The sequence below is a fragment of the Pseudopipra pipra genome, chromosome 13, assembly GCF_036250125.1.
Source record: "Pseudopipra pipra isolate bDixPip1 chromosome 13, bDixPip1.hap1, whole genome shotgun sequence".
NCBI lineage: Eukaryota > Metazoa > Chordata > Aves > Passeriformes > Pipridae > Pseudopipra > Pseudopipra pipra.
In genome coordinates this window covers 9,838,572-9,853,635 of record NC_087561.1, presented here as the reverse complement: position 1 = coordinate 9,853,635, position 15,064 = coordinate 9,838,572, and the positions used below count along the sequence as shown (strand labels likewise).

Sequence of the window (15,064 nt, the reverse complement as noted above, 5' to 3'; positions counted from 1 at the left end):
TAAATGGAAAATGACCCTGCAATTGCATCAATATAGCTGACTGCTCATAGGAGCTCTGTACAATCCCACTATAGCCTGCATTAGTAAAAACATCCCCATATATGCTTTGAGTTCAGTAACATTCTGCCTCCATCTTTTGTTCTGCAGGATCAGAATGTGACACAAAGCTGCAGTAGGTCTACAATCATGCACTGGAAAAATAAAAGGTTGTTTTCAGAATTAACATGCACACAAAATACCCTATGTACTCATGGGGCTTCCTCTAAACAACCAGAAAACAATACTGTTTCATAAATTAAAAAGTGATTGAACCAAAAAAGTTACATTAATAAAAATGCAGCAGCTTCACACTGAAAATACAAGATAAATTAATCAAAGCAGGCTGAAGGAAGTTATCACTTTTTGTTGGGGTGAGCCAGGGAAGTCGTGTTGCTATAATCCTAAAGAGTTAGAGGCAAAGTACTTTCCAAATAATCCCACCCTTCACTTTCTCCTAGGTACCAGCATAAATATTGTGCAGTATCATATAGCATGAAAAAACCCCATAATTTCATGTTTTGCCAGTCACATATGAAGATTGCAAAGGAGCCAGTTTCCTGACCTCTAGTCCTGCTATTTATTGTTCCTTATTCTAAAATCTCCTAGATGTCATTCCATCCATTCTCCAAAACGCCCACGGATTTCATTGTAGTGGAACATTTTCACACCATATCTACCCAGTGTGAAACATTTATTACTGTGATAACAGTAACACTAACTGCAGAAAGGAACATGTCTATGCAACTACACATTGTTTTGGCAGTACGGGTAATGTGTTCCCTGCTCTTTTTTCAAACACATTATAGTTTCTAGATGTAGCATTCCAGAGTGCTTCTGTGGCTCATTAAGTGTTGCAGTGGACTATGGCAAGTACCTGTATTCAACACTGTACTTCAGATCTTTAGCAGATACTACTTAGATGCATATTAATAACATATTAATTATGATATGTGTTAAGAACATAATAATAGGATTTAATTAGAAATATCTGGATTTAGTTTACAGGGCTTACTCCAGCTGCATAGGAGCAGGAATGTTCTATATTCAGAATAGAATTCAGAGAATTAAATTAATTCACAGAATTAAAGCTGCCATTTAAAAATACAACTTTAGCTTTAGGCACCAAACAGAATATAAGCTAGTGAGAGGGAAGGTGAGGAAATAAAAATGGAAAACAGCCTAGTTTATTCCCCAACATACTCCCCAGGGAAGTTTTACATTTCCACTAAGTTGTTTACAGTCTCCCAATTAACTGAGGTAACTAGTTAGCCTTGATAACAATCACCTCTCACTAGTCAGAGGAGGTCATTGGCAGCATGATGGGAATTCAATGAAAATGTTTAACGAGGAATACCTGGTGAAAGGGCTGCCCACATAAAGTACAGACCTCAGGAGAAGTGATCCTGGGCATATATGGCACCGGAGACATGAATGTAAACACTTTCCCCAAGGAATGAGTTCACAAATGATGCTGAAGTCTCTATAACAGACTCATGAACAATTCTTCAGACTCCCATTTGCTTATGGCACGACCCAGTGATATTTCTGTGAAAAGACTAATTGATTTCAGGGGGCTTTGGGAGAAAGTCTTAGGGCTTTACACTATTGGATGCTTAGTAGTTTGAACTTGAACTAAAAGCAGGTATCTTTTGGGATTCATTTCAATCTAGAAGCTTCACCACTTTGGGTCTCTGAAATATTTCCACTGCATATATCAAGTTTCCTGTGCAACTGCTTACCATCAGCTGCTTCATCTCCTCCAAAGTTCTGTCTGTAGAACAGCATTAACTCTATGTTGTAGCACTTATAGATGGTCACGAGCAAAATAAGCAGAAGAAGGATGGCTCCCAGTCCTCCAGCAAGCTCTATTTTGTAGATCAAATCTAAAATTAGCAAGGAAAGACAACAAGGTTATGATCTTTCCAAGCTTTATTTGCTCTAATCCACCATACAATTGCACATAAAATTCTGCAGCTTCCAGTTATAACCACTGTAACATTAGGAATGCCTAATATTTTTGTTCATTACCTATTACTTAACTTTACTTATTTACTCCATCTACCACTCATCTGGAATTACCATCTGAAATCCGGAATGCATTTGAGACTATATATGTAATTCTTCTATATGGGAATTATGTAGTGATTTTACACAGAGGATTAATAAAAATGAGCTTGTGGAGTTTGAACCTTCTGCATTGGCCAAGTGCATCAAATGCTGTATGCAGCATGTGAGAATAGACATATTCTATATATATGGAATATAAAACCAGACATATTGTACCCCATTCCCCCACCCCCAAATTAAACAACTTTGGTTTTATATTTGTGAAGCCTGTGGACAAGGTGATGTGAGCTGCCAAGTCAGGGCTTCAGCTGGATCACTGGAAAATGAATGGAGCATCCAGAAAGCCCAAGATAACATGAGAAGCCAGGAGCACACATCAGGCTGCCAAGAGCCACTTCATTTGAATTGTGATGGCTACTAACAAAGTTCTCACATGCTTGTAGAGTACACATTATACTTTAATGGGAACTAGTGCTAGTCAAAATTTCCTACTGGGATGCTTTTATTAGGAAACATCACAAGCAATGATTCACAAATTCATCCAAACAGAGTGATCCAACTTTTACAGGGAAACAGAGGCATAGAAAAGAGAAGCAACATGTTCAAGGTCACTCAGCAAATCAATGACAGAATGGGATAAAACCCCTTGATTACCAGTCCAGAGCTCCATTTGATGTAAGACATTAACTTGAACAGCATTGCTTTTTAGCCTGAAATGTCCTCTGAATGTAATACTGCTCCTAACACTGCCTGGCATATTATTTAGCCATAAAAGACAGAGGATGACAATTTGACTGTAGCATTCTATATTAGTTCAGATAAGACGTCATGAAGATATTTGCTGCTGTGATAAATACAACGAGAAGTTGCAAAACTAATACAGGCGAGACAAAGTTTTTGTGATCTTTACGCTTCTAAAACTTAGGTCAGAAAAAATTACTCGTATGTCATTTGTGTCATTTTCAAGATAAAAAGCAAATTAGTTGTGTATCTTTTGGGGTTATTCTTGCCTCGCCAAGCCTCGTATTTCAATAATTAACATCAGATGTCAAGCTATTCCCAGTTTACAGTATCTCTGATGTCTGGCTGGCAAGAAGTCATGGACTAATAGATGGAAAAAGTCTACTATAATAGCTATTTAATCTCTGTGAGAACACAGGGAATTCATGGGACTTTTATTACCCTGCCTGATAAAGCTTAGCATATGCTCTGGGGATAAATCTGGGCAAATGGAGAACAGAGTTGGTTAAAGTCACTTTTTGGGGAAAAAATATTTTTTTGTTGCACTGAATCTTCTTTGCTAGGAAACTGAGATGATGGCAAAGCTGCCAGCTTGGAAGGAGAGAAAATGCTCAGCCTTGCAGCCGACATAGGAGCTCTGACTTGTGTCCACTTTTGGGGGGAATGGCAGGATATTAAGCAAAACCACAAAATCCAGCTCAAAAGGTAAAACTGATCTGCTTTCACATGTCCTGTAGTTGTCCTTCTGCACCATAAACTCTTCTAGAGTCCACACATAAAGAGGAAGAAAACAGGGCTTTTGAGCTCCTTAATTCCATTTCAAGGTGGAGACAAAGAGAAAAACCCAGAACGTTCAGTTTTCTTGCCTACTGTAGCTTAGACTCAGCCTCTGATTAACTCTTTCCTCCTCAAGTGGTCCTCATTGAGGTCAATAAGGAAGGTAGCATTTCCAACATTAAGAAAGGAGGAGAATCTGGCCTTTCTGCTATAACAGTGACTGAAAACTAGCAAATAATAATATTCTGTAAAATAATGTAGAAGGACCTTCCCACAACATGTTACAGAGGATTATGGTCTTTAAAATAGCAAAAGTCTCCTAACACCCAATAAATGAGAGACAAATATATTTTAGAAGTTCCTCATAATTTAGTATTACATCAGTATCAAAAAAACCCCAAAATTAGTTCCCTGCATGTCTTGATTAAAGGCAGCCTCCTTGAAATAAATCATGAACAAAAGTCATAATATTTACTTTTATCTCAATTCACTGCTTCTTTCCACTAATAGCCTGGCTTGATTTTATTCTGCAGTTCCTGACAAACTTTTCATCTTCCAGTACAGTTATATTATAGACTATGTAGACTTCAACCACTAAAATACTGGACTGTTGTCAAATTCTTTTGAAGGGAATCCTGAACCATTCCCACAACTAAGGGACAAGTGGGTGTATATTGCATTTCCATGTAATTTGAGCATCAAATATGCTAGGACAGCATACAGAAACAAAAAATAAAAGCTAACCAAACCCAGGGTTGCCCAGAACTTATTTCTGAACTACTAGAAAGAAGTAACAATGCAGTCTTGAATTAAGTCAGTAAAGAAGAATGTGACAGCAGACAGTGGTATTCAGGTCTCAGCATGACTGATTCTATCTTTGCATTGGTAACTTTGGGTGTTTATAACTGGATTTTGTTCTTTTTCAGTCAAAAAAGCCCAATGAAAATAATCATAAATGATGACACGTGCTCTGGGGCTATTGGTACACTGGTGCTATGCAGACAGCACTCCTGTATTCTCCTGAGGATTCGTGAGGACCATACCACTAATACAGCAAAAGACTTCAATATATCTTACCTTAAATACCTGAACAGTTAATGTTACTTTTTTAAAGCAAAATATGTGTTAAAAATAACCATCTGATGACAAAACAGGAACTATAGAAACTCCTATACTAATCTACAGCTTGGATTTGGGGTTTATTCCTGTTTTTTTACATAAGCCTTCCTGGTTTAGCAGGACTCATGACTAATGCCACCTTTTGTAGACCTGACATGCTGCAATCACACCTTTGAGGAGAGGGCAGGTTTAAACCACAGCACTGTGTCAGCCTGGAGACAAAACAGAGCTAAAAATGCCTCTTGTCAAACATGATAATGCAGCTCTTAAGAGGTAAGACTTTGGAGGGAGGGGATTTCTCTGGCTGAGAGATCTGTGCTGCTGCTTTGCCTCAGCACCTGGAAAGCTGCAGCACATTGCAACAGAAATCCATGGTCCTTTCTTTGATATACAGAAGGGGTGTTGGTCAACAGCTTTCTACCAGTCCTGCTCTAAATCTTGTCCCAGGTCAGTAAGTACAGTAGTATTTCCTGGCTCATGAATACAGTCAAATCCAAGTTGGAGAAAGCTAGGATAAGAAGTTATTAAATCAAGTTGCAGAAAGGAAAAGTTTGGTCAAGTATTTTTAAGAACTTAATAAATAACAAACAGGACAATGGGACAGGCAGTCAAAGGACACAGTAAAATACAGTGGTTATTTTAAATGACACTTTAATAGCTTGAAAATCAACTATTGAGAATGCCTGAGGGGAATATAAGTTTTTTACAGCCACAGTGCAGAGAGAAATGAAATAGTAGCTGCAAAGTGATCTTTTCCACCTCCAAATTCTGTATTCAGCAGTGCTTCTTCCATAATTTCAGCAGAGCTCTGAAATATCTGCATTTTTTTGTTATAAATAAACCTAGCCTTGTTATTCTAATATATGCACACAGAAGAACATTTAACAGTGCCAACATAGATACACTAACTATCAGTTGTATATTTATGAGGTTCAGTAGAAGGAAAGGTAGAATGCTTTTTGCACTGAAGAGGCTAATCCTTCATCATGATGACCAGACTCCTTAATTAAAGTTGTGACAACCTGTCACTTTAGATCATAGAATCATAGAATCGTTTTGGTTGGAAAAGACCTCTAAGATGATTGAGCCCAGCTGTTAACCCAGCACTGCCAAGCCCACCACTAAACCATGTCCCCAAGTGCCACATCTACATGACTTATAAATCCCTTCAGGGATGGTGACTCCAGCACTCCCAAGTCCTTTTCCCCAGGCAGCTTTTTTACTCTGCCCCAGCCTGCAGTGCTGCAGGGGGTTGTTGTGACCTAAGGGCAGGACCTGGCACTTTGCCTTGTTGAACCTCATATAATTGCCCTCATCCCATTGATCCAGCCAGTCCAGATCCCTCTGCAGAGCCTTCCTACCCTCCTGTGTGTATGTATGTATGTGTGTAGTAGAGAGTAAAATGATCTGCTAGATCAACATTCCTGCCCAACTTGGTGTTGTCTGCAAACTGACTGAGGGTGCACTTGATTCCCTTGTCCAGATCATTCATAAAGATATTAAATAGGACTGGCCTCTGTACTGATCCCTGGGGAACATCACCTGTGACTGGCTGCCAACTGGATTTAACTCCACACACCACCCCTCTCTGGGCCTGGCCATCCAGCCAGTTTCTTTACCCAGCCAGCAGTGCACCCATTCAAGCTGTGAGCAGCCAGTTTCTCCAGGAGAATGCTGTGCAAAACAGTCTCAAAGGCTTTACTAAAGTCCAGGTAGGCATCATTCACAGCTTTTCCCTCACCCATGCTGAATATACATTTGTGTGTACTCCACACCACAACTGTGGAACCTTGTTTCTCAGAGTGGTTTACAACTTCTGGGTTTTTTTTCCTTATTTTTCTTATTAGTGTAAAATATAACCTATGTTATGCCCTTCTTTCTAGGAGGATGTAAAGCTCTTATGTATAGAGGGAATAGAGTAAGTAGAACTTGATTCAGCTGATTCTGACAGGACTGCATACTCTACTTCCACACATAAAACCTGTGGGTCACATGAAAGAATAGCAAAAAAAGAGGACACTGACCCAAAAGTTTCCTTTCCCTCATAGCCCTTTTTTGTCTCAATACCACACCTCCCTCACCTTTCATTTGATACAGATTACAGCCATCAAACACAGTGCTTAGCATCCAGCATGCCTTCAGGGGGAACTAATGACTAGGGATGTTTTCCAGAACTGTGACGCCCCATCTAGAGAGGCCTTGGCTGCTCTTCTTATTCTTCCACCTGACTCTTAGTTCATTTGTCCCATGGTGATGTCTACCTTAGGCTCCAAAGTCAATCTGCAGCATGCTCAGGTACTAACAGTGTATTTGAACCTTCTCCAAATGGTGACACTTCTATGGGATTTTGCTGCATCTGTGACCATGGAGAGCACTGCCTTTTCAATTAACACTGTAACCCAGAACCTGCTGAGAAGCACATGCTTTGCCATAGTGAAAACACACAAAGGACTGGAACTGCACCTTCAGGTTTGCCTCACGAAAACATTTCTTCTTCTCTGCTTTTGGCAAAATAATTTACAGCCAGGAATGATGGCAGAAATCTGGACAATGTATTAACTCTTTAGTCAATCTCCCGTGCTGATGGCTTTGTAGTTTCACATAACAGCTTTCTCCTGAGTGTGTAACCTTCCTTTGCTTTTCTTAGAGCTTTTGTATTGCCTGATATACTGTATCTTAGAGAGATCACCATCAAATTTAAATGCCACCCTACTTATGAATAGGAGAGGTGATTGAACAAACAACATAAGAACTGTAATGAGGAACTGTTAAACTCTTTACGATAATGACTTCTCCAAACAGCAGTGCATAGTAGCACCTTTTAATTTGGCACATTCAAATCCAAATGGTTTCCTTTCTGCTATGATATCTTGTCTGTAGTGGTATTCCCAATTCAGGAGCAGTATCAAGCAAGACAACCACGATGGGGTAATTCTCCATCAATTTGTAGCTCCCATTGCAATGTTTTTCATCCTCAATGCAGTTACAAATCTAAATGCATGGTGACAGTTTAAAGTTTTCCATTTAAAACATAAAGCCAGGAAGTGGAGAAATACGAGAACATCTGACCTCCCTGCCAAGGTACCCGTTCTAAGAAATCCACATTTTAACTCTATCACACAATTACCGCTGACCTAGTCAGTCAGCTCTGGGTCAAATTCATAGGTTGTTTAGACCAAAATACTTCCACTGATCATATTGGTGCTTTATGAGTGACTGTATTCCAAGCAAGTGCATCACCTTCAAGGCTGAATAGCTAGACACTAAAGAACAATTAATGATTTTTATTATTTTTTTTTTCACAAGTGGTAAACTGAAGCTGTACACAAGCCTACTTCAGCTCCAAGCAGGCACACAGGAGTCCAGCCTGGCTCAGAGAGGTCAGCAGGGCCTCTGGCTGACCTGTTGCTGCTGCGAGGGGCAAGAGCACAGATAATGAAATGGAGAGAATTACCTTTCTTGCGCAGAAGGACACTGGCGTGTTTCCGGCCATTTCTGTTTTCCACATGACACGTGTAGTTAGCCAGGTCTGCCTCCCCTACAGCATCAAAGATCAATGTCAACTCAACTTCCTTTTCTCCAAGGTGTTCTCTGAGGAGTCTGAAAGGAAGGATACAGGCTTTGCTTTAGCTGAATTCATATGGGTGGAAGACTTTGAAAAGAACCATTATTTCTCAGCACAAGACAGACGGTGTCCCTTGGCCTCCTTCACTCCAGGAGAAGGATTTAGAAGGAGACTCATGCTGCCTGAAAGACTTCTCAGAGGCATCTTTCATGATCACCAAAAACCTCTTTCTCCTTCCATGTCTAGTGAGGAGCTAAACTAAGTAAAGGAAGAGTGGCCATGAGTGCAATGGTTGCACGTGGCTTGTTTACATTGGCTCCATCAGAATTAAATGTTAAAAACAATGCTTCTTTTAAAAGAAGCAGTAAATATCCATTTTCCAGAAGCAAATATGTGCTATGAAGCCATCACAGAACAAATTATAAGGCAGTATTTTAAAGGCTGGGTATTGTAATACATTTTAATGCAGTCTGGAAACCTAACAAAAGGAGCTGTGCTACTCCCTGTAACTTTCCTCTATTTTCTGGGGCTAGATCCTCACTTTAAAAGGGAATAGTGTCAAGAACAAGAGCTCTCTGCTCCTCTGAGAGGACAGAGGAGACATGCAAAATCCCCACAAAGGGAATAGAAAGTTCTAGCAGACTTTCAGGCCAGAGGTACAGTCTTTTCATGTCATTGTTCTCGTGTGAACATTAAAAAGAATGCAAAGTAAATGCAAGTGTTTTCTGCTGCTGACATTAAGTCTAAAAATACAATACCCTATTCTCTCAAAAGGCTTATCACTTGTTCAAGGAAAAGTTGCTGCTCCTTTGATAAAGGAAATGTAACGTCAAGTAAAATCTACCAGGTTCATTTGATCCTGTTTGTGTACTGCTGCTTAACGTGAAGGGGGTAAACACAAGATGTGGGGTGCCCTGGCAGACACCTGTGAACTCACCACTGCACGCTGCACTTCAGTGAGTCTTTTCTCTGAAAAGGCTGTTTACAGCACTGTGAGGTAAAGGTATAAATAAAATCCAGGTTCCCCAAAGATGAAATATTTTCTCCAGAGACCAAAGGGAGGCAACTGGGCAGGAAGTAACTAATGGGAGCGCTGCCTGCTCTGGGCAGAAACTGCTGCTGGAGACCTTAACATTTGTCAGTAAAGAGCAAACCCCAAACTTCTCTATTATAAACCATAACAGAGAGTTTTGGAGTTTCCGATGCACACACACATTTTCTTATGTATGTGAGTTCACATAACACTCCGAATTTGAAAACAAATCAGAAGAGAAGTATGAGAGAATTGCACTAGACAATGAAAAATAGAATCCTGACTGCTATAAACCACATCTTTACAGTAAGATTTCATACAGCACACAGCCTCTAAAGGCATGTGGGATCTGACAGAACTCAGAAGATGTACCAGAGCATCCACAACGATTCAGCCTCTTTCACTGTGGCTGTGTAACTTGCAAAAAAGCAAGGGGAAAAATCATTAGTTTAAAAACGTGTGTGTGTGTGTTGCATTTGGAAACTTAGATTTCATCTTTTTTTGCAAATAAACTCTCATTTATTATGGTTTTTTGGGTGTTCTTTTTTTTTGTTTTGTTTTGGTTTTTTTTTAATTTTTTTAATTCTAGTCCAGAGTCCAAGTGGTGAAATTATTGAAGAAAAGTTGAATTTGCATCATTTCTGGTCAGAAAAGAAACCTCCTTGGAAAGCCTGGTCTGTTTGCAGACTCAGCCTAAATAATTGAGAGTCAGATAAATCAATTCTCATCTACCTATTAATCTGCTAGCTATATAAAGACTCAGGAAAGTCTTTCTCCTCTGCTGGTAAACAATATGCCTGACAAATTTTGGCCTACAAATCCTGCTGCAAGAACTATATAATCCTTAACAGAGATGATATCTGGGACATTAATCTGGAGCACTTTGTCAGTGTTCCGATTGTCTTGTATTTATCCTATAATCAGGATATTTTACACAGAAAAAAAATGAAGACAGATTACAATTAAAATAAAAGAAACTATTATTTTGAACTATATCCAAACTATATTTATTTAAAATAACTGACCCTTAACCTAAATTTAAATAATACATGATCAGCTAAAAAGGAGCTTTCATAAAACAAAGAATATGCATTTGAACTGAGAATTTTTTCCACTTATCTTACTTCTAATTGCAATCTTTAGTAAGGGAACTCTTTAGAATGAGATCTATCATGAAAATGCTGACAAACATTTAAGCATTATGCTGGCAGCAAAGCACAGAATGCTCTTGGTGGTGTTGAACCTTTAATTCCTGCTTTTTTGTTTTTCTTCTTTTTTCTTTTAACCAGTACTCTACAGCTAATGATTCATTATTGCCTGGAAATACACAGTTGGTCACCTACATTTTTTCAATATGTGTACAGCCTTTAATTAATTGCATTTTGTGGTTGGTTCAGAGAACACTGAGCACAATATTTTTGGGTTAGAAAAGGAACAGAGTAACAAGTAAGACCTTACAGGTCCAACAGCATTTTCTGCACACCCCGAAGATGAAGCTCTGTCCCTGTCTGAAATGGGGGAAACTTCACCAGCAACACTGTCAACACATGCCAGCTCTCACAAGTTGAGAAAATAACAGCTTGCTTTTTCTGGTTTGCTGAACAAACTAAGAGTAATTACATCATTTAATACATTGCTAAATCAATGGCACTTGACAACTCACAACAAACAGGATAGAAAGAGAGAAAGAAAAGGTGGGTGAAGTAAAAACAATACAGTGCCTTCTTTTCCTTCAAGCTGAAGCATTTTATTTGAGCTGAATCAAAACATTTTGTCTAGTGAATGTTTTTCAGTTAAGAATATGATTTTTTAAAAAAAGGAAGTGCCATTTCAGAATACAAATGTTTTCTTTGAAAATTATCCAACAGTTTGGATTTTTCAAATCTTTTGTCATATTTTTTCCAATGCATGTGTGCACTAAGTTGAATCTGAAGTTAAAAGACTTTTCCTTTGAGACCATATTTTCCTAAAATTTTTAGGCTGTGTATGATCAAAGATGTAAGGGCCCTAAGAAAGCCTCACCTGGGTCTCTTTGCAAGACCAAGGCATTACTTCCAAATCTTTACTAACCTGCATGTGAGATGGGACTTAGCAGAAAGGATATTTTCATTCCTTATATAGCTGAGGATATGGACAGTGAACAGGGCTATGAACTCTACTGCCTTCCTTCTACTCCTTAACAATAGGCTGTAGATGAAAGGACAGACCTGTGAGTACATAAGTACCTCTCCAAAGCAAAGCAGTTCAACTGGCAACATGGCACAATGATCTTCCCTCTCACTTTCCTGCATCGTGTTTCTTATTCTTTGCCCAGAAATTGTCTACTTAAGCAATATAAGCTTTTCAGGAGAGGGCTGTCATTTCCATACTTCTCTGCCAAGTACCCAGGACACTGGCCAGGCAGTGGTGGGAATTCTGTCTCCCGCCCTCAGCACCCCCTCCTAACAAAATACAACATAACCTCATCTTGTCTGAGCATTTTGTAACCATCAGTTGACTTCTGTGGGTGGTAAATTAATCTGAAGAAATAAAGCTGCCGTTCAAAATGTATTCATTCACCTCTTTTCATGGCACTAGAAGGAGTTAAACTATTACTACTCTAGAAATGGACAAGACAGAAAAAACAAGGACAAACATACTTTATAAGACGTGCATTATGAGGCAACTGCAAACTGTTTGGCAGTGTTGCCTGAAGAAGAAAAAGAAGCAACTCATAGGTGGCTGGGAGAGTAAGATTTATGTCTGAAAATACTTTGCCACGGCAGAGAGACGGTGTTGAAATTTGCTGTGGGCTCCTTTGATAATTAGGTACAACTGACAACTCTGAAGACAGGCTTAAAGACTCTGATTCCTTCATTAATAGCCCTGGTTCAATTTACATGACATTTTTACTACCGCTGTGAAAAGCCCACCTGGCAAGCAAAGCCTCTTTCTCCTTTCCCCCCACGCATATCTAACACCTGGGGATCTTAATTCAAGGGAAGGCAAGGAAGCAGCTTAGGGAGAGGGTCATTGCCTCTTAGTCCTGCAATGCTGATTAGTTGCTTTTTATTATGAGGCTTTGGAACAAGGTCTAATAAATAACAGGAAGTCCAGAATTACACAAATATTACTCATAGTGAAGTGTGGTTACAAAAAAACCCCCCAGTTTCATGGGTTTGATTTGAACAGGAATGCTGAAGTTAAGTGCACCCTTGTTTCAGTGCTTTCATAACAGCAGTGGCTGCTAACCATGCACACTGGAGGATGCAAACTAGGGATGGGGGGTTTGTACTCCCACACTGCATTGATTTGCAAACCTGAACTCTCATCATATACAGAAAATCCAGCAACACAACAGATGGGCACGGTCCAGGGTAGGGACAGCACCAAAAATTCAGAATGCTACTAAGTTTGTGAACTGATTTAAGATGGGGGATGCAGAGTTAAAATGTTAGAAGCTTTCCAAATGAAAGCTGGAGTATCTTGGTCTGGTTGTAACAATTCCCTACTACTTTTAGTTTCTCAACACAAACAGAAACGTGCTGGTAACACCACAGAGAAGCAAACGAATGGAAAAGGCATTTAACCAGCAAGTTCAACGTGGCTCATCAAATTTGACACACACTTTACAATTTTTTAAATACAACAATAAATACGACCAGGTGGAAGGTGTGGGCTGGCTCAGAGCACTGTCAGAATGATTAGTGCTGCTTAGTTTCCCTAAAGCAGCACATCTGTAATGGGACACATAAACAAGAGCTCTTACTGCAAAAGAATCATTTGCAAAAAGTTACCACTTCAGTTGCCACAGCTACTTCTAAATCAAAAAAGGGAAGGACTGTGGCACTGCTGGTAATGATGCAGTAGGTTTTGCTAAATGCTCTTTTTAATGCTGGCTGTGATCACAGGAGATTAGGTACGTGATAAGTAGATTTGCTGAGGAGAAGATGCACTGAATTGTGAGGGGTCTGCAAACTGAGTCAAAGCATTTTAATGGAATGAGAAGAGGGAATTGTCACATATTAATTTGAAACATGAATGTGTAATGAGATGGCACAATGAAGGACAAATAACAGCTTTTTCAAACTTACTTTCATTAATAAACGCACATGAAGGAAAAGTTTTGAACTGTGCTAAAGCTGGAATGCTCTTTAGATACAAAACTCAAATTGTCCTTCTGATGCAGAGGAAGAACGTGACCAAAATCACTCTGTTCATATATATATACCCACACCAGAGAGGACACAATGTCATTAAGTGATGATTACTTACAATAGCAGAAGTTTCCAATAATTGCTTTTTGTGGTCAGAAGCCCAAAAGAGGACTGTACACTGGCAATATAAAATAAATTTCATCTTTGTGCAATTAAGGTGCAATGTTAGGTCAGTTATTTTAGTATATCTTAATAACCAGTGGCTAAATGGCTGAACTTCAAATTATTGATCAAGTAATAAAGCAAAGGAACCTCTCTCTGCCTGCTCTCCAAAATTACCTTTACAAGAAACAAACAACTCAGATACGAGATCAAAAAAATGTGCAATGGAAGGTGAAAAGACCTAGGCTTTCTTTATAATCTATATTCATTGTGTCTATTGGAGCTGGGACCCCTTTTCCCATAGTTTAACCATAGTTTAATCTTTGCTCAAAGAACAATAATCAGGTAGTTATTAAAGAAGAGAAGATGATGCTGTTAAGTGCAAATTCCATGGAAGTTCATGGGGATACAAGTGAGTGTTTTCTTTACAACTGGTACAGTAAATGATAACCAGCACCTGGAACAAGCCAAGCACAAGCTGGATATCAGACACAGCCACTCCTTTCTCTCCCTTAAGTGTTAAGCGTGGAGGAACAAATGCTGCTCTTTGAAAGTCCTGGTTAAGGCAACTGAGAGCTGCATCACAGACAGACAGCACGTGCAGTAGAAGAGAAAAAGTACGGTGGCTTTGACAGGGGATCATTCATCTTCAAGATGAACACTGATGCTGAAATGAATGTCATCTTGCCAAGGGCTGCCACATGGGACAGCTGCACTGGGCAGCACCATTTCCATGCAGGGCTAAAATCAACCCCTGGAACACTCGAGAGACCCTTCAGCTACCACTCACCAGGGGAATTTGATAACAGATTTTCAGGCCCTTAGATAGCTATGTCTTTATCTTCTATGTCTTTAGAGTTTAGAAAGGGGAGGGAGCAAATCACAGAGCCCTGGCTCCAAGTCATTAATCACTCTTTAGACAGAAAAACATTTTCACTTTCAATTAAAAACCTGTTAAGAAAACCCAACAGGCTTTTGGGGCATACAATAAGTTTAACAGTAAATAATCTAAAAAGTACCTGACTTCTCCTTCTCTAATGTGACCTTCCAATTCTTCTATGAATTTCTCCCCTTTCATCCAGTAGATCATGGGGCCTGATTCTCCACTGAATCCAAAGAAAGCTTTGCAGGCCACAGTCAGTGGGTTTCCTGAGGACAAAAAGAAGAGAAAAGGTTAGAGACTATGTCATAGCTACTAGTGAGAGAATATAAGAATATAAGAAAATAAGAATATAAGAAATCTCGACACCTCAGATAAAGCTCCTCGTTTAAAATTGGAAGGAAAAAAAAGAAGGAATAACTATAAAGTAGGAAAAAGAGTAATGTTGATTTCCATCTACACGAAATAGCTGTGAAATGAAACCCTGAGGTTATCTATCATTTAATTTTTCCCAGAAGAAAGATACTATGTGAACAATGAGAAGG

General features: G+C 39.2%; 1 protein-coding gene across 11 annotated transcripts in view; it reads right to left on the bottom strand.

Annotated features, from left to right (window-relative positions):
- The window catches only part of IL1RAPL2 (interleukin 1 receptor accessory protein like 2), a 419,062-nt gene that overhangs the window by 15,969 nt on the left and 388,029 nt on the right, over positions 1-15,064 (bottom strand). For 10 of the 11 annotated variants that reach the window (XM_064669936.1, XM_064669938.1, XM_064669939.1 and 7 more), the window contains 3 exons: positions 14,659-14,788; positions 8,198-8,343; positions 1,779-1,922 (listed from right to left, as the gene is read on the bottom strand). In XM_064669936.1, coding sequence (XP_064526006.1) covers positions 1,779-1,922; positions 8,198-8,343; positions 14,659-14,788 — 420 coding nt within the window. The remainder of the gene's footprint in view (positions 1-1,778; positions 1,923-8,197; positions 8,344-14,658; positions 14,789-15,064) is intronic. The other variant, XM_064669944.1, reaches the window with a different exon arrangement.